Source organism: Tympanuchus pallidicinctus, unplaced genomic scaffold (assembly GCF_026119805.1).
Source record: "Tympanuchus pallidicinctus isolate F22 unplaced genomic scaffold, pur_lepc_1.0 scaffold1, whole genome shotgun sequence".
NCBI lineage: Eukaryota > Metazoa > Chordata > Aves > Galliformes > Phasianidae > Tympanuchus > Tympanuchus pallidicinctus.
This window is the reverse complement of record NW_026294618.1, coordinates 3193415-3213168: the sequence shown is the minus strand read 5'-3', so window position 1 is coordinate 3213168 and position 19754 is coordinate 3193415. Positions and strand designations below refer to the sequence as shown.

Below are 19754 nucleotides of genomic sequence, written 5' to 3'. Positions count from 1 at the left end.
TCACCACCTACTTAATTTTACCTACTCAGTTCCAGAGATCTCAATACGTATTGCTCAGAAAAGTCTTTTGCCCATGTGGAACACCATCCCCTTTATTTCTCTTATACTACAATCTGTAGAACTCTAATCACAGAGACAGACATGTTTATTTTGGCTCTTCCTCTAGTATTCAGTCACATTTAGCAACTTCACAACTGGAAATTACTTGCTGGTGGAACACAAGGATCTTCCTGCCCAGCCTGAGGTTGTGGTGTCCTGTGGGAAAAGGACTGGACAGCCGCTCCAATCTCTGCCTTCCTATGGTCATCACAGGAGCTGTGACTGGTATCTCGACAGCACACTGAGGAAGCTAACCTACTTGGGTAAGTATGATGGCAGAGCTGAATCTTTTCAGTTAAAGCCACTGAACGCTATGGAGCCCTTAGCCATTAGGTTTTGCAGTGGCCTTTCAGTAAGTGAGCAGTCCTTCAGTAAGACCAGTGAAATGGGTGTGTGCACATCAGGTCAGTATCCATCTGATGCCCGTTCTAACAACAACTGGAATGTGTCATTAACAGTGCCTGATGTGGCATCAGTTGAATTTCAATTGGTCTTCTGGAGTGGAAAAAGCATTAAATTCCACTAATGATCTCTGGTGACAGCTGGTCCCATATCACACATATCATTTATAAACCAGGTGCAGTTTATCCAGGATGGAGCCCACTGAAGGCAAAAGGATTTCACTGTGTGAGGCTTTTCCCTGTGATTGTAAACTTTCAAAAGCAACACAAACTTTTGAGTGTCACATTTGTACATTGGATCATGAAATATGGTGGCCTCTCCTTCAGAAAGTTCAGGTATTTGATGATATTTAATGGAATTGCCAGCATCTTCAAATTTAATTTATTCTTTTATAATGCAAACAGTTTCCATAATTCCTGTTCTCAAGTCACTTTTTTAAAAAGGTCTAAGTTCTGTGTGTGGAAGGAAAAATAATGATGGTTGCAATCAGTAATTGCAGAATCTGGAATCACAAAGGCACTTCAGTGAAGTGGAGTTCACTTCATGAAGCACAGCTTCTTGATCATCATACAGGAAAACTAAAGTATCAAGATGGCTGAAATTCACAGGAACAGAACATTTTGTCACTGATCTGATGAATTTCTGTTATGAATTGTTCTGGGTTTATACTGTTGAGATGGTGTGCAAATGACTTTCTCTTGTGGGGTCTATAGGGAAACACAGCTGGAATGAAGGCAGGTAATCCTCTAAGCTTGGTCTTTAGTATCAATGAAATAATTCAGTGTACATTTCAAGAGACGTGAAGAGGCCTATCCCTTAACATCAGTTTGAAGGCTCACACTAGCTGCATCTATCTCTGGTGCTGAGGCCAACTGGCACTGCACAGCTTGTGTCCATACAGCTTAACATTTTCTCTCTTAAAACAGGCTGGATGCACCCAGGCTTCAAATTAGGAAAGATCCCTGTCCTGTGCTAACTCTCAAATCATAATGGCCACCATCTGGGAAAGTGCATTGGTCTGGGCCAAAGCTCTGCCAGGAGCTTGGCCAGCAATATAACCTTATAGAATATAGGGAGCCAGCTCTTAGTTCCATAACTTGGCTTTATTTAGTCTGCTAGTACAGCTGTTGAGCCTAACTCTGGTCCAAAATCATGTTAGATATCCACTACAAAACAAACAAACAAACAAAAAATTCTTCGTTTTGTTTTAATTGTTTCAGTTTTCTAACAGCACAGATTTGTTCTTTCAAATATGAAAGTCAACCACATTCAGTTTGGGTATCTTGAGCTGCACTTTCATAAACAGAGCAGCATGGGAAAGCTCAGAAGATATTTATTGACCTCTTACTATTGCTGGGGAAAGGGATGGGCTTGAGAAGACCAGGAAAAAATGATCAGGCCAGCACATATCACTCTTGCATGTTGGATACATTCTTGTTCCTCATCTGCTTTCCTTTCATTTGATTCATTTGATATGAAGAGCTCAATGCTATTTCTCATTTTGATATACCGAGAAACAATCAGAATACACCAAGGAAAATTTATGGCAATGCCTAACATGTATAAGTCATGCAGTGAACATTTTCAGCTTTGGCTAGCACTGAGATCAATAATTCAGTGTTGGGTAGCTAATACCTACCACTGTTGGTAGGGTAAAAGTGTGAAAGAAAGTGTGTGGATTCCTAGCCCTGGTGTGCCGTTTTATTTCTCTCCTAATCTCGTGAGGATGAGGGTGAGGATAATTAGCCATCAGAGCAGACTCGTGGCATGTGGCATTCCGATCACTCAAGGTCCTTAGATGATGGTCAGGCGTCCTTTCAGAGAGGTGTGCTCCAGCTCTGTGAGAAGCTATTAGGATCCTCATGGGCTGGGATTCGTGCTCCATAGGAGGTTGCAGAAGTCAACCGCAGTCCCTTCTGGCACTGGTATCCTACAAGGTCCACGCAGCGACCTGTAGAGGACAGCACTTGGGGCTCTGGCCTTCAGAATGCTTTCCCAGCCCGCTCTGCGAGCTGTTTTTATTTTTTAGTTACATTTAACTATATGAAATAATTGGCCAGCTAATTAATCCCGTTTACAAGCTTTGTCGGATTCTTCAGCTGTCAGTCATGCCCGAGCCCGCGGCCGGCGTTTAGTCTCAGCTCCCTCCTTCATGTGACTTGGTCTCCATGGCTACAGGCTGCATCTGCTGACACCCCACTCTCTATTTACTGCTTAATTAAGAATTTCACGCTCAGCCCTTATCTGCTGCTAAGAACAAGAACACACTGTTAAGAAACTCCAAATTTAGGTCTGCGGCACAAGGAAAGCATTTCTTGTAGCCCTGCCTGTGTGGAGCCTCTTTAACTACCCTCTTGGCAACCGCGCTGCCACCCTTCAATCAAAAATCATTAAATGGGGCAGAGATAATGAGCATGTAGCATATCAAAAGGAGGATGTTTGCTCGGGCTAAGGAGGAAAAGCTGTAAGGGCCCATAAGCAGCCGCCACTTCAAAGGGAGCAGGGGCTGATAAAGAGTCATTTGTTCCTGTTTGACTTATGTAAAAGGTCTGGTATGTTGGAGGCCCGTCTCGCAGACGCGGGTCCCCCCTCTCGCTGCTCGTGTGTCAGCAGCCGGGCAGCTGGGCCCAAACGCCATCAGCCCAAGCATGTAATCACCCGACCCCGCGCCCACAATGGGCACTTGTAGGGGGTGGACGGGGGACAATGGGGACACAATTATTGCAGCTGCTTCGGGAGGGCCATCATTCTTCCTGCAGAACAGCGTAGGCCCTGGCAGGGCGGAGGGGAGAGCTCCGGCGTATTATTCATACTCTGACTTTGGGAAGCACATCGCCGCACCGGTGGGGTTTCGACAGCTGCTTGTGTCCCGCTTCGTCCTAATAATTGTACATTCTGTCAGGGGTCAGCTTACTTTTGACCCTCTGCCTTTGTGCCCGCCGGGACGCCTTTTAGGGCGAACGGCGGGGAAGTGGCAGGGCTGCGTTACATCCAAAATTAACGTCAGTAAATACGGATCAGATGCCAGCTCATTCATGGGCAGGCTCCCGAATTCACACAAGGGGGAGGGGGGGAAAAAAAGAGGAGGAGAAGGGGAGGGAAGGCCCTGTGGAGGAGGAGATATTGTTATTCAAATGAAGAGGGCAGCTGAGCAAGGCCACCTTGGCTCATGGATGACTTGGGCGTTGTGCACGCTCCCCCTGTCCAGAATGGCCCAGTGACATGCAAGTGTTTCTCTATGGGGAAGAAAAAAAAAAGCCTGATACAAAAGGCAAGAAAACGCACCGTATGGAGGGGATTAAAGGAGTTAAGTTGCCTTGATGCGTTGCTTGCTCACACTTTTGTAAATGAGACGCAGGCTTGGGACCATATAGGGGGTTCTGAATGGGGAGAAATCGCTGTGATGGGGGAGCACTGCTGTGATGTGGGGCACCTGTGCTGAGATCCTGCTAACAAAGGTGCTTGCTGCTACCTACATATGTCACCTCTGTTTATCAGTTCCCTTTAGAAATAATCTTTTCAGACCAAGAAGAATTGGCATTCAAGGAGGGAGAGCCCCATTTCCCTGTTAGTGCTGAATGAGGGGAAGTGAGGTCCATCTTGGTCTGAGGAATCTGGGGAGAATCCAGTCTCTTTGACACCATCAGCTTTGCTCTGATGCTTCTCAGTCTTTGTAGCACCCCCTTTTGTTTCTCTGGGGCACGCCACGTTGTGATAGAGGTGCTCCTCAGTGACGGGCTTTGAATTAATGTGTGGTTTCCCTCTAGGGGCAGCGGAGGTTTAGGTTGGATATGAGGAGGAAGTTTTTCCCCCAGAGGGTGGTGAGGCACTGGAACAGGTTGCCCAAGGAGGCTGTGGATGCCCCCATCCCTGCAGGCATTCAAGGCCAGGCTGGATGTGGCTCTGGGCAGCCTGGGCTGCTGGTTGGTGACCCTGCACACAGCAGGGGGTTGGAACTTGGTGAGCATTGTGGTCCTTTGCAACCCAGGCCATTCTATGTTTCCCAAACGCTGTTTCAGGAGGGCAGCCTTCATGTGGAATGACCACATTGTACCAGAAAAACCCTTCTTGTAACAGAAGAGGAGGAAAGAAACATCACACTGTGGGACATCTGGGATATTTTTAGGAGAAATGTCCTGTGTAAATGACAGTAATAACGTTATGAGCTTTTTAAGTCTGTTACAAATACGAGCATATGGTACCACAGCGTGGGATTGCTCCTTGGTTAAGGTCTCTGGGCAATAGTGGAATTGGCTGCAAACCAGAGAGATGTTGCTTCCTTTTTGTTCACTTCTGAAGTGTTTAAACTATTTTCTTTTGGAATAAAACAAAGCATTGGCTTGCTCCATCTCTCCATCCAACATGGCTTTTTTTTTTTTTTCTGAAATGCAAGCGCTTGTCACGAGCAATATTGTGAACATCTCTGGAAGGATTATCAAACTTTTTCTTGACCCCAAATGCATTTTTTTCCTTAGACACAGCTTTTACGGAGACAGGTCACCCTGCTGACTTTGCTCAGGCTGCTCATGTGTGAGTTGTTAAGAGGGCCTGAGGCCGGATCTCGTGTTACTGCTGTGTCAGAAGCAGGTCTGCAGTTTCCGTGGTTGTTCAAAAAAAGATATAATTTGATTACACTTATTGTCTTTCTAAATTCCTAGAGAATGATCTCACTTCCAGTTTGCTCCACGGGTTGTTGTGGTTGCTTCGTGTAGGAGGAAAACAGGCCCTTAAGACAGTTTGGTTCTAATATTAAAATACAGAGAATAAATGTATTTTTCTTCAGCCTTATTGCTCAGGGACAAAGGGGAATCCTAGGTGAAAAGCTTGAAAATTGCATTAATATTTCTTTGAAGGCACTGATATCCATCCTGATAAAATTCACCCCACATCCATTGTTTTGGATGGTCGGAAATGCTTCCGTCATCCTTTCAGCAACAGTCTTGTGCATGTGTGATGTCTGCAGCAGGAATTTCATTGCTTCATCTCCTTCACTAATATGCTGCAAGCAGGAATCAGTCTCTACTTGCCCAGATACTTTTTTACATCATTTCTTAGTGCAGTATCCCCAGGATACCATATTTCTGGGCACCTCCTTGAATGGTCCCAAGCAGAGGAAGGGCAAAAAATCCTATCCCAGGTTCTCCAGCTTCTAGAGGTGTGTCGTACCACATTGTTGATTGTGGTGTCTAAAAGTTTTGATTTCCCTGTGATATATGTTAGCCCAATTGATGTTAAATAGCACAGAGGCGCTTGTTATTTGTTAGTCAGGCTATTGGAGCCATTTATCCTGGTTTCAGCCCTTCCTAATATCCACAGGCAAAATTCCCTGTCACTGCAAAGCTGATAAAAGACCAGGTTGCTCCTCCTTCATGTTCACTCAAGGAGCCCTAAACCAGAAAAAAGTTAGTCAGGAAGGCCTATATTTATGATTCACAGCCCAAGCATCCAGGAAGAGCTGTAATAAGGCAGAAAATTGATGAGCCTTATAAAGGTTTTATACAACTAAACCCTGCAGCCTTATAACTGCATTTTGTGAAGAGACACCTTAATTCAATGTTTACTAATGACGTCCTTTGCCTGTATTGCCTATATCTCTTCCTGTCCTGTACAGAAACAATGATAACGTACTGGATAGCGAAACAAAACAACCAGGATAACTATGTCACCATGGTCCTGATGATTCTCAAGGCCTGTAACCTGCTTTGATCACTTCTCAGGCAACGGAATGCGACAGGTTCATGCTCGTTGCACTTCATCCTGAATCAACATTAATAATTGTGATAGCAGCTGGGCTGGGGAGAATTCAGCCCCACATTCCTGCGCTGATGTGGAGGGTACAGATGGCCTATCGTGGTTTGAGTTGTCATGCCATGTGGTTGGATGACACCTCAAACGTGACAAGTTTTTATTCTTTTCTCAGAAAATGGCTGTGCCTAGTAACCCTTAACAGGTCCTTTTGTCGCTGGGTGCAGGATCTGACCCCTGTATGAGGTCTTTAGAACACTGAGCAGATTTTTCGTCCCCTGAGGATTTAATTAGGAGAACAGAACTTTTCTCTGAACAATGAAAACATCTCTGATTAGACAATTGCACTGTAGTGTCGGAAAAATCAAGCAAAACCTATCCATCAAGAAATAGGATAGTGTCAGGCTTGGTTCTCTACTTGTCCTGACACTGCTGTGAATTGATGTAACACCTTTGGCTCCAGATTTGCTCTCTGAAAAGTGAGAGGAGAAGGAAGGACATCTTAAAAGAGGATCAAAAATGGCCCTCCAAGGCAGTCGTTTCTTAGTAGTCTCCCAGTCAGACTGTTGCTCCGAAGGTGTGATTTTCTTTCCCTTGCTAGTCTGTGTAGCCTAGAGGAGGAGCTCTGCCAGGGAGATTAATTTCTCCTGATACAGGTATCTTACATGAGTTGTCTAAGCCTACCCTGGTTATCCTTTACAGTCTATAGAGAGAGAAAGGTCTCTCTCTACAGCGTATCTCATCCCTAAGGAGTATAATAACATGGATGGATAGTTCTTTTGAGATACCTCCAGTGACACCGTGAGGGTCCAAGCTGACTAATTAGTCATCATTTCGAATTAGGTGAGATGTATGCCCTCTGCAAGGGTTAATGTCTGAGGAGGCAAGTGCCCATAGAAGGGTGTTGTCTAAAAGCCAGATTAACTGTATGCCAAAGACTTTAAATGAGTATTTGATCCAGCAGGTGGCAACCCTGCCCATGGCAGGGGGTTTGGAACTAGATGATCTTTAAGGTCCTTTCCAACCCAAGTCATTCTATGGTTCTATGTTCCTATGTCCTCCATATGTCATTTTTCAGCTTCTGGCCACCCGAGGACATGGTGTTGTTCATTTTGAGCACCGTGTGATGGTTTGGGGCAGATTGGCTTGAGTGAACACGAGTTAGACCGCAGCTACCATTGGGAGAGAAGGTGTCGCTGAGGAAGAGGGCTAAGGCACCTGATTACTAATTAATCAGATATAAGAAAAACCTCATGGAATCAGTTTCTATTTAATTATGGAAGCCTCATTTGGCATAGGAGCATATGCTGCTAACTCAATCGAGTGCTTTCAACTGACATCAAATAGTAATTATCGGAAAGAATCAAGTTTTTTGATTATTCATACTAATTTATTGAACACTTAAAATTAATGAACCTCAGTTATTTTAAATTTGCTCAGCTGCACTGGGAGAAAAAGAGGGAGGTAGGGAAGGGTGATTCTCACAATTTAAAAGTACAGAGACTTGTTTAAAGATAAAATAAGTAAATTACAATACGGCATGAAATCCCTTCGGTGGGTTGATACGTGTGTAGGAAAGTTCTGACAGAACTGAGGAAAGTTCTGACAATGGCTTTATTTATACAATTCTTCTACCCCAGAATTCTTCCAATGGCATTTTAGGGTCACCAGAAGGGGTTGGGCAGTGTAAAGGAGATTTATCTGTTTGGCAGAGCGTTTCTATTTTAACCTATGATTGTTCCAGTCTGGTGACTGAAAGGAAGTGCCTTTATATGCCACTGGAGATGAAGAAGAGGTAGCCTTTCAGCTGGCTCTGAAGCAGTTTTCTTCTGCCCCTCTTAGCTTGCTTTGCATTATCCTGACCCCTCTCCTGCTGACAGTATACTGGCAGAAAGGTTACAACTGTGATAATTGATTCTGACCTCTTTTCACAGTACAGAACACAGGGTCCCTGTCTTCAGTCTATAAAGTCTGACTAATTAAAGCATCTCTTTTAGATACCAGATTTGGTGGGGGGAGGAATCAAAACCAAACTACAAAACAAAAGCTGTAATTTGTTGCTCGATCCAGTTAATACATTATGCATTCAATGGTGTAATATTGCTTGTGTTAGTGGAACTGCTGTGGATTTATAGTGGGATAAATGAGATTCATGTTCCAGCCTAGAATTTCTGATTGTTGAATGTTTTCTTTTAGCTCTTTCTAATGAGTTGTCTTGAGACCCTTAGTATCTGCAAATTAAAATGTATTTGTTTACTCCCTTCTCAAAATACAAAAAAAAAAAGACAAAAATGAGTTGGAAAAAACACACAGTCTTTCCTAAAAAATCTTGTCGTTGGAAATGTAAATTGTTGTCTGAGAGCCATGTGTAGCAATTCTCTCGCTGTGAATTTTTGTTGTTGATTTGGTGAATTTTTAAGGCCCTGCTGTAACTCCCTACAATTCTCTGCGTTCAGTCACAGGAGCTGACTTAATTCAGCTGGAGCTGAAAGAGAAGGAAGGAGCCCCTTCACCTACATCAGGTGCGTGGTTTCTGTGTCGGAAAGGGTTCAGTCTGGGAGTCACACCATTTCCTTTTTACTACTTGTTCAGAACTGTATTGCTGCATTTCACTTCAGTGTTTTGTACATCTATCAACCCAACAGGGGCTCTTGGCATTCATTTAAGCATTTCATTGAGCCATATCTACCATTGCTCGTGATAAATGTGTGATTCCACATTATAAAAGACCATAAACTTTTGCTAAGAAATGCCACAGAAGATCAGGAAGGTCATGGGGAATGTGAGAGTACAGTGTGTTTTAGTGCTCTGCAGTCATCTTAGTGTAATAGGCTGACATTACTGCACAGTTGCACACCGAGTCAGACAGCATAATACACCGGAGATGGGGGAGACCTCCAAAACTGGATCTGAGTTTCATAGCCGCCCTGCTGTTTATTATCAACAATAATCATTTATGTAGCAGTAAGGCTTAGGTATTTTTTACAGAGCATTTTCCCCCTGAACCTATAAGTAAAGGAATACCCAGCCTTGAAGAGCTGATGCTGAGCTTCATTTCACTGTATGCTGGCAGCACAGTTTTTCTTCTCTGCAGCGCTCTTGAGTGATTTCTAGTCCACTGCACGTAGGCATGAGTTTGCCCCTGTGTTTTTAGTGGTGTCTGGTGAAGCTCCCCTCATGAAAAAAAACAATTTCAGTCAGAGGTAGGTGCTTGCACAGGCCTCCAGAGGGAGGCCCAGTCTGCATTAGTCTGGGACATGAGAAACCGTGTGTGTGCAGGACTTCCCTCAAGGCTTTCCTTCCTCTGCTGATGGCACAGCAAGCTTAAGCAATTAATTTGTAAGACTGGCTCATTAGCTGTCTAAAATGCAAGCACAAGTACCTATACTTTGTGCATTTTATTTCTCCCAATGTTTTCCTGATGCTGCTGAGACTCAAAAGTTTCCCTTTGGATTAAGCAGAACATGAAAATTAAAACTTTGTAGGAGTTGCTACGTGTCCCAGTTAAGCTGGTGTTTCACCACAGGTCTTCGTTACCACGTGCACAGCATTGCTTTTCTATGGGCTAAAAATCTAGTGAGGGTTAATTACTCATTTTTAAAAAAACTTTCACAATTTAGCATACTCCAGGAATTCAATCTGTTTTCTAGAACACTGGTGAAGAAAAACATGTGAGAAGAGTTGACATTTTTTGGGTAATTTACTATTTTTGTCCTCTGGTATTGCCACAAAAGAAGAGGTGACTGGCTTGTATCTTTGCTTGTTCGTTTTAACTTTGTGTTCAGAGTGCTCAGAGCCTTGGATGATGTAAGTAAAACTAATCATAGAATCATAGAATCACCAAGGTTGCAAAAGACCTCTAATTAACCCAGTCCACCTGTCCACCTACCACCTGTATCTCCCCACTAAACCATGTCCCTTAGTACAACATCTAAATGCTTCTTGAACACCTCCAGGGACAGTGACTCAACCTCCTCCCTGGGCAGCCTGTTCCAGTGCCTAAACACTCTTTTGGAGAAGAAATGTTTCCTAATGTGCAACCTGAACACCCCCTGATGCAACTTGTGGCCATTCCCTCTCATTCAGTCACTAGTTACATGGAGAAGAAGCCGTTCCCCACCTCACCACAACCTCCTTTCTGGTAGTTGTAGAGAGCTATAAGGTCTTCCCTGAGCCTCCTCCTCTTCTCCAGGCTGAACCATCCCAGTTCCCTCAGCTGCTTCTCATACCGCTTGTGCTTGAGACTCGTCACCATGAAGTTGTTGTTTGTGATGCGTATTCACAAACCATAAGCCTCAAGATTTGCTTCGCTTTTCCTGGATCCCAAACAATTTGAATCTCTTTTTCAGCTATCTTCCTGAAGTTTAACTCCAAAAATACAGGTTTGGGAGAGAGAGGTGTTTTTGTTTCTCCTATTGGCAACTTCCTTTAAGAATGGAAGGCAACACAGAGCAGTTAGTGTTGCTTCATCATTGACAAAAGGAGGATGGTAATGCCACAGATGCTTAACTATCTCAGAAACGATAATGCTCTCAGCTACTGAAAACAATAATTCTCTCTTCATGCGTCCTATTTTGTAGATCCTTCTGATTCTGTTTTGAAATGGTCGCACCCAGAGACATGGAAGGATGTGGAAAAAGGCTGGGGTGGATTCAACTGCAGCATCCCAGGTCCAGGAGAAGATGTCATCATCTTACCCAGTAAGGATGGAAATGATGGTGTTTAATTTCTGTAATGGTGCTTAGATCTCTCTATGTTAGTACAGATACAGCATGTGTTCTTTGTCACCAGCCTCTACTCTAGTGTATGCAGGACCTGATCGTGTTGGTTTCTTGATCAACAAGTGTGATTTTTGGAACAGAATAATATTTTCTGTGTGCATGTAAACAGACAAAATGTTACTCATGCTGATGTCCAGGCTTAAATGTATGCAGGGACTTTATTTTAGGAGCAGGATCGTGGGTCATAAAGGTCTCATCTCTGGGCCTACCTCTCTATGTTTTGTGCAGGGAGGACATTTCACATTTCCACAGTTATGCCACCTTCTATATTATTCTCCTATTGCAATTCTTGGTATCAGTGATAACCTCTCAGTCCGTTTGCCATGAGTGCCTCCCAGATGTTTCAGTATCTGTCTGTATTTCAGCCTCAAACTTCAGTTACATTTAAATACTGATTCAGTTTACAGTTTTATTGCATGAACACCTTTCTGTATTCTAGCAAAGATATGATGGAGCTTGCAGCAACATTTGGAGGAGAAAACTTGTGATAACCTTTTTATGTAAAAGCTGACCCTGATCTGATCAGGAAGTTAGACTAAATGAGCATCTGAGGTTCCTTTCAGATTGAATTATCTTATGATCCTCTGAATGCTGTGAACCTGACATACTCTGGGACCTGGTGCTTCTCCTCATTTCTGTGAAACTTTTAAGTCTGTGTGCCTACCACTGTTCCACATCTGGAAATAGGGGTAATGCTGCTTCTTGTCTCTTACTCTTCCTTGCGTTTCTGGCATATGAAATCAATGTGGAAAAAAAGTTTCTGTTGTTGTGTGCTAGCATTTTGGTGTGGAGTGTAAATAGCAGTTTGGACTTAATTATGTATCATTAAAAATATGTCATCATTGTACTAAAAAACAGGCTAACAGCCTTTACACTTGTTTGTCTGGGAGCTAAGTGCTGGGAAAACTGGGAGGGAAGAGAAGAGGTCTCAATGTAATCAGTTTGGAGTTTCTCATTTGCTGAGACAGTTGGAAAGCCTGAAAAGACAGACAGAAGGTCTGCTGATCTTTCCCTGTACTGCAAGGTCGGCATCTTTGCTCAGACCTTCTCTGAGCAACTATCCGTCCTTTAGAGCTGGAAGTGTTTTGGAGAGATCTTCCAGATATGAGGGTGATTGACAATATCAGTGGTCACAAGTTGTGCCAGATGAGGTTTAGGTTGGTTATTAGGAAGAATTTCTTCATGGAGAATGTGGTCAAGCACTGAAATGGGGTGCCCATTACTGGAGGTATGTGGACATGATGCTGAGGGACATGATTTAGCGATGGGCCTCAGTAGGTCATGCTGGTGGTTGGTTGTGATCATCTTGAAGGTCTCTTCCAGTGAAGATAATTCTGTGATTCTGTAACTGTTGAGTTGGATTTTATTTCGTTTTCCTTATTATGCTTCCAGAACGTGTTCTTAGCATCAAATCTTCTACAGAAATAACTGGGAAAAGCCCTATGCATGTAGCAAGAAACACTTCATATTCAGAAAAGATAAGTCACACTGCCCCCTCACTCAGCTTCTTGGAGACAGTTTGCATTGACTTGAAGGCTGGATAAAAGATTTTTGTCGGAAACATTCCCATCCTTGAAATTGCTGTTAAGTTTGACAGAATTTCAGATTTACTGAAACACTTTGTGAAGTTACTTTAATTTCAGCAAATAGCTTTTCTAAAAATAAAAGGCCTTAAATACAAAGTTCACAAAATACAAATTCACAAAATTAAAATATTTTATGCTGTTATTTTTCTTCTCAGGGAGGGGATATTTTAATGTTCTCAAACCGCAATACTGCAATATTTATTTTGAAATATACTTATTATTTGATTTTTTAAAGCTAAAAAAATGTGTCCCCGATGACGTATTTGCGAGTTCTGTAGTGTGGAGGTCTCAAATATCCAAGGACATTGCAGATGGGGCTAAATGTCTAAACTAATTTACTATGATTGACATTTAGGCACCTTGTTCTTATCAGATGACTTAGTTCAGGCATCATAAAGTGCATCCTGAACAGCATTTCTACAGACCACATTCAGGAGTGCCTGGAGAGAAAGCGCAGCTTGCTGTTAATGTATGTCTCTAAACCATTCTGTGAAGGTGTGCATTTATTTCCCTTGTGTGTATACACAGCACCATGTAAAGGCCTGGCCAGAGGGGATCTGTACCAGAACAAGGGGTTGACCCTAATCTACAAAGTCCAAGCATGGCACCCAAAACAGTGGGCTTGCTCTTCTATTCCCACAGCAGTACTCCACATGTTGAACTTGCACCTGTATGCTAGTGAGAAAAAGTGTCCTTTCTCCCTGGTTCCTGTGCCACTCTCACCTCTGTTGTACCTGACCCCTTATGTAGGCATGAAGCAGCGATGCATTTCCTGCGTGCTTTGCTCTCTGTCTAGTCCTCTTGCTATGGATGAATTTTGCATTTTGTCCTTCCTTGATCTCAAAGAACAAGACAAAGGAACTACAACAGATCACGTTTCAACTTCTTGTGTATCACATTATACCCAGATCAACAAACATCCCAGCTTAGAATCCATGACCAAAGCATTTCAGCCTTCAAAAACTATAACTACGTGTCAGAGACAGACAAGAGTGCCAATGATAGTGGAGGCCTCTGTACTGACATTAATAAATTATATAGAGTGTGTTCCTACAGTCTCAGGAAGCAAATTACAATCTACACAGAGACAGGAGGTGGTAATTAAAAAAGCTTGGCTAACGGTTTGGAGTTTGATTGTTCTGATTAGGTTAGGAAAGTGAAAACTGCTTGCTGAGGTTCTGGTGGTCCTTTGCTGCATTGCAAATTCACCCATGAACAAATCACCTCTGTGTTTCCTGCAAATGTCAGCGTAATCCTCCTCCTAAGTGTCTCATTTTAAGCTGCTGCATGAGATATTGACTGCAGCCTTTGTGACACACCGCAAGGCTCTGTCTACATGACTAAGCTGTGCCTGAAGCATCGCGCACTGCCCACAGCCCAGCCCAACTGATCTAGTTCTAGAACTGGAAATAAGACTGCTGCATCAGCGTGCTGATATACCAGAACTAATTAGCTCTCCTGAGAGGCAAAGCTCGTTAGCTTAGGCCTCTTGCTGTGCAATGTGGCCTTACAGTCTTTGGGGTCAAAATTTAGTGCCTGAGTGGGATTAGGCACTGGGAGCTTGCAATTCTGAATTGCAGTGTTCAGCTCCTCCACTGCAGGCAGTGAAACTGTCTGCTCTTCAGAGGAGCTTTACTGAGTGGAAAAGTCACAACTAAGTGTTTAACAGACAAAAAGAAGGAAACGGTATGTGAAAATGGTAGGACTGGTGGACAGGCCCATCTTATTCCTATCAGTGATAAAAAACACCTTGGCTTCTATTGCTAGAATTGAGATATATGATTAGCAGGTGTGCAGAAACCCGTCTCCTCACCCTTCCATTTCTGAAATTGTTCTTCTATTTTAGTCCAAGAATAGCAACATGAGTACGAGCACAAATTTGTCCATCACCTGAACTCTCTTGAGAAAGAATTGCTCGATTGCCCATCTGTCTCTTCTGATTACCCTCTCCTTGCTTCCTGCTTTCTTGTTCCTCTCCTCCTCATTCTTTTTGGCTTGGAGATGTTGAAACCTGTATTTGTGGTGGGAGTTGACAGTGTGCAGTGTCTTAAATTGGAATCATAGCCATTGTTAGTGTGACAAGTGCACCGTATGCTCAAATGAAAGCTAGGCAGACTGGGCAAGAAGAAATTTTGGTCCATTTTTCATACTTTGCTTTGCTGCCACAACTGTGTATATGAGTTTCTAGTTGCAAGAAATGCAAGGTCCTTGCTTGGGTCCAGAATCTAGAATGAAATAATTAAGAGCTGTTTAGTCATGGCATTTTATTCATGTTTTCCTTCCCATTTCACAGAATCACAGAATCACGGAACGGCCTGGGTTGCAAAGGCCCACAGTGCTCATCCAGTTCCAACCCCCTGCTGTGTGCAGGTCACCAACCAGCAGCCCAGGCTGCCCAGAGCCACATCCAGCCTGGCCTTTAATGCCTGCAGGATGGGGCATCCACAGCCTCCTTGGGCAACCTGTGCCAGTGCCTCACCACCCTCTGGGGGAAAAACTTCCTCCTCATATCCTTATCCAACCTAAACCTCCCCTGTCTCAGTTTAAGACTCTCTGGATCCCTCTGTTTCCCCCTGCTCCAGCAGAGCCAACCAGATCAGGGTGCCCAGCACACGGACAGGGGCTGTGGGGGATCTCTGTGAGTAGCCTATTTTAGCTACTCCTAATTATCTGTTCTGGAAGCTATCCACAATGATTTTCAGCTTGAAAGCCAAGTTCTGGACCTATCTCTGCATTACTGTGTCAGTCCTCTCATCCCTGAATGAAAAAAAAAGCAAGCAATGGTTGTTCAGATCTTGTTTCTAGTGCGAAGAACTGCAGTGGGGGACTTTGATCCAGGCTTTACACAGTGCTGAAATCTCTGAGTGAATCTGGAGAGCTGGAAATAAGGATGAATATGAAGGTCTTCTGGTTTTGCCTTATTTGAAAGCATTGGTGAAACTCAGAAGTTCTTGCAGCAAAGGTGGGTCTCTCCTGTTACATTAACTTTCAGTGCTGGAATGCTGCAAGTCTCCTTAGTGTCTGACTCCCCTGAAGGTCTAAGTCTCTTCCAGCTGGATAATTCTGGCTTCAGGAATATGCGTTGTTATCTCTTAACCCTCCAGAGCTGCAGCCGTCCCACAAGGACTTCTTGAATTCACCACACAGGCTTGAGCAGCTTCTGCACCTTGAAAAACAAGCTGGAGGAGTTTAGTCATGCTGGTCTGGCAGCATTAGCTTCTCAAGCCCTTGGATTTTCAGGGCTTTGCTTTATGGTTTTCAGTGTGACACAGTCCTGACGCAGCGCGCTCAGGGTTGGGAGGAGAACGTGTTATAATTCCAGCCGGTGGAATGCTGTTTTGAAGGGTACTGGTATGATATCATGTAGCCTCTGGCAATTTCTTTTTCTTCCTCTTCTGCTTCTTCTTCTTCTTCTTTTTTTTTTTTTTTTTTTTTTTAGTGGTGGAATTCACTTTGTTATTCATTTTCTGATTTTGATTTACTTTGAACTTTTCCTGTTTGAAGAGATGAATGCTGGAGTACTGTATCTCATATAATAGCTCTTCTGTTGTGCCTGATTTCCATTCAATGGCATGCTATGGTGTTTTATAGTGCAATACAGTTGATCAAAGGCATTTTGTGTCAGTGCTGGAGTCATTAGCGAGTTCTCAGTGTGGTACATCTGAACATTAAGACTGTAGCATACCTGCGAGCTTTTGTGTGGAAGAAAATATATGGATAATGAAATCTAGCCCTGTTTTCAGGCTTGAACTATCACTTTCTAAAAGCAGTTGCTTGCTATTATGAGAATGTCTTCATTGGAGAATAGCCACTCAATTCTGTCATTCTGTGGAAGTAAATCTCTTGAGCTCGGTGACTGAAGGTTTATGATTTTAACCCCTTTGTAGCCATCTCCTTAGAATGTATGACTGAGCATATTCTGTACGGACTGTGTTCATCCTGAGGCCTCCCTTGAATCTGTTTGTCTTTCTCGAGTGTGCAAGAACATGTTTGGCTGCGAAGGAGCCTTCTGTTGTCTCTACAGAGCAACATTTCCCCCTCTGAGAACTTCATACCCCAGGCATCACACCCTGTGGCTCTGTTCAACTGAGGAAACCCCAGGTTTGCAGAGATTCTCTGGGAGAATTTCATATAACTGTGTTTCAGGGCTCACATGTATGATGCTACAGTTACAGAGAGGCCGCAATTTCCTCCAGGAAACCTTTTTCTGAAGAACGTGCAACTCAGCAAAAAATACCTGTTCAAGACAGAAACCTGACATATAAATAGTATGCCTAGGAGCCCTTCTTTTCCTTGTAAAAATGTTTCAGTCTGTGTTTGATGAATATACTTATGGCCTTTGTCAGCTGCAGCTTTTTGCCACATTCTCGAGCTGTGATTTCACAAACTAGATACCCGTTCTGTCTGAGAGATATCATTTTAACAACATCTTTCCCCTTATTCTCTTCTCTCTGTTTCGTATCCTCACATACTGTGCCTAGCCTTCTCAGCTCTGCAGGGCATAGGACTACACCTGTCCTATAAAGAGATTATAGACAAGAGTTTCTTCATGCCTATGAAAATATACGGAGTACTGTTGGTATGAGATTTAGGGAAAAAAATGTTGCACTTGCATTTGCTCTGTAGAGACTTATTACATTGGAATGCTGTGAGAATGTCACATGTTTGAACGATGCTTCAGCCCGAGAATGCAGGGATTTTTTTTGAGATGGGGGTGTTCTGAGTGACCATGGATAGCTGCAGTGCTTGGCGCACGCTTTGAGAACAGAGCAACCAGCGTGTCCTTTGCAGATATCCAGAGAGAAAGAAGGAATAAAAAATGGAAAGGAAGACTGGAAAGACTGAATTACAAGGACAGCGTATGAAGAAAGCATGAGCAAATCTGTAAGCAGACCCAGGCCCGCCGAGCATGCAGTGATTCCCTCTCCCTACACACCTGTGACGCATCAGGACTGCAAAACCAAAGGACCTGAGCATGCTAGCATTGAACCAACCTACTCATATCGTTGAGGTCCCCTTCTGCGTGTGCTTTGTGTGGTTTTATGTTTCCTGCAGATAGTCTGAGAAGATTTAACAAACCTTCACAATAAATGGCTCACTAATTGCCTGTTCCCAGGAGAAGACTTTCCTGGAGCATGGCACGGTTCTGTTTTTGTCAAAGAGGGTGCTAATGGTGTTGGCAGAAGCAAAAGGGTTAACATCTCATTCACTTCTGAAGATGTTGCATGTTAGTAGGAGTTTCAGGTGGCCCATTCACACTTCTATGTCAAAGGCCACTGGAAAATGTGTGCTCCTTAATCCCTTCTGTTTTCTGTAGCTGTGCCTCACAATAAATACGCATGATATCAAAGGAAGGCCACAGGAAATCTCTGAGTAGGATTTGGCAACTGCCCTTATGTTGACAATAGACATTTTCTGCAAGTTATTTTTATGAAGGCCACAATCCTACAGGGGACTTCTGCTCCACATTAAGAGTCTGAATGGCAGCATCTCATCGAACCCTTCTCCTCTTTACAGGCACGTCCGCTGTGTCTGAGATTCCATTCCAGGAAGCTGCTACTCTTGTTGATAAGGAAAGGAGCTGAACACTGCAATTCAAGAGTCTGAGGTGGTTTCCAGTGAAAAACTCCCAGTGACATTAAAGGACATTAGATGTGTCCTGAGGGGGGAATTCACCTCCGTGTGGTGGACTACCATTAAGATAAGCGCTGTTTAAGTCCTACTCATGCCCTAGAATGAAAGCTTTATTGGCATTTGGATGGCTCATCGACTGTAAATTTGCACATTTGGGGGGGCAGCAGTGATGTCAGTGTGCTCAGCCAATGCCAGTCCAAAATTAACAGAAATAAGCTAGCCCAGGAAGTCATTAATTGATCTCCAGTGATATCCAATGCTGTAATGCACTTCTAGTATCAGCTTGGTCAAAGTGGGGATCAAGGAATTTGGAAATGGGGTCAGAAGTGACTCACGCTCCTTGCTTTATCCTCAAGTAGCTGAGGGAACAATGATTCCCTTGGTTTCTGTCAATCTACCAACTAACAGGGAATGCAGTAGTTTTTCACTTCATTCATTCTTGTTCTCTGCAATTTCACGAGGGAAAAACATCATCTGGACAGATTAAATTATTCATGCTGTATTGTATTAGTTGATCAAGATTTATTTTCACAAATAGAACCAGACTCACCCAATGAGATCGGCACGTCACCAACTTGCTGCCATTCATATGCATTCTTCATGTTCATATGTGACATTTGATGAGACTTACACATGCAGATATGAATATAATATTACAAATATGATGTTATCATTCATTTATCAGATTAAAGTCATGCCATGGATGCTCAGCTGCAGATGAAGCTCTGGCTGTGGAAGTGGCACAAACGCACAAGTCCTGTTCCACTGGTTCTAATTGAAAATTTAAATAATCTAATCTCGAGAAAAGCAAACATTTCAAGCTTCTCCACTTTCATGCTTACATTCCAAATCACTTTCTGCTTTCTTTCCCAGACCGGACCATCCTGGTGGACACAGATCTTCCTCCTCTAAGAGGTCTCTACATCCTTGGGACTCTTGAGTTCCCCACCAACTCCAGCAATGTCCTGAGTGCAGCCTGTATTGTGGTTGTGGGAGGTACACTGAACGTGGGTAAGTGAGCAGCCTGCCTTGGGGTTACCTGGAGATTTCTATTCTTGATGGACGAGGAAAGAAGGAAACCTTTTGGTTTAGAAACCTTCTAGTCATTCTGTTACCTCTTCCCAGGTAATAGCAATAGGAGAAGAGATAGGCTTTAAGTTGTGCCAGGGAAGATTCATGTTGGACATTAGTGCATAGGCTGCTCAGGGAATGGTGGTGTCATCATCCCTGGAGGTGTTCAGGAACCCTGGAGATGTGGCACTGAGGGATGTGGTCCATGGGCGTGATGAGGGTGGGCTGGGGTTGGACTTGATGATCTTAAATGTTTTTTCCAACCTGAATGATCTCTCCATGTTGTACATTTGGCACAGCTGGATTCAGAACATTTGTTCTTCTCAACCCACTGTACATGTGAGGTGCTGCCTGGCCCTAGTTCTAGTGCTTTCAGAGTCCCCACTATTACTGGGGCTGTTCCACATTACTTGCAATGGAGAGCTCAGTGTTTTTC

At 43.5% G+C, this 19754-nt stretch overlaps 1 protein-coding gene across 6 annotated transcripts in view; it reads left to right on the top strand.

Annotated features, from left to right (window-relative positions):
• PKHD1 (PKHD1 ciliary IPT domain containing fibrocystin/polyductin) overlaps positions 1 to 19754 on the top strand; it is a 244911-nt gene that overhangs the window by 132536 nt on the left and 92621 nt on the right. For all 6 annotated transcript variants that reach the window (XR_008208610.1, XM_052690766.1, XM_052690757.1 and 3 more), the window contains 4 exons: positions 167 to 362; positions 8703 to 8768; positions 10827 to 10946; positions 19121 to 19258. Coding sequence is in view for 5 of the 6 variants with exons in the window: in XM_052690766.1 (XP_052546726.1) it covers positions 167 to 362; positions 8703 to 8768; positions 10827 to 10946; positions 19121 to 19258 (520 nt within the window). In the remaining variant the exon portion in view is untranslated. The remainder of the gene's footprint in view (positions 1 to 166; positions 363 to 8702; positions 8769 to 10826; positions 10947 to 19120; positions 19259 to 19754) is intronic.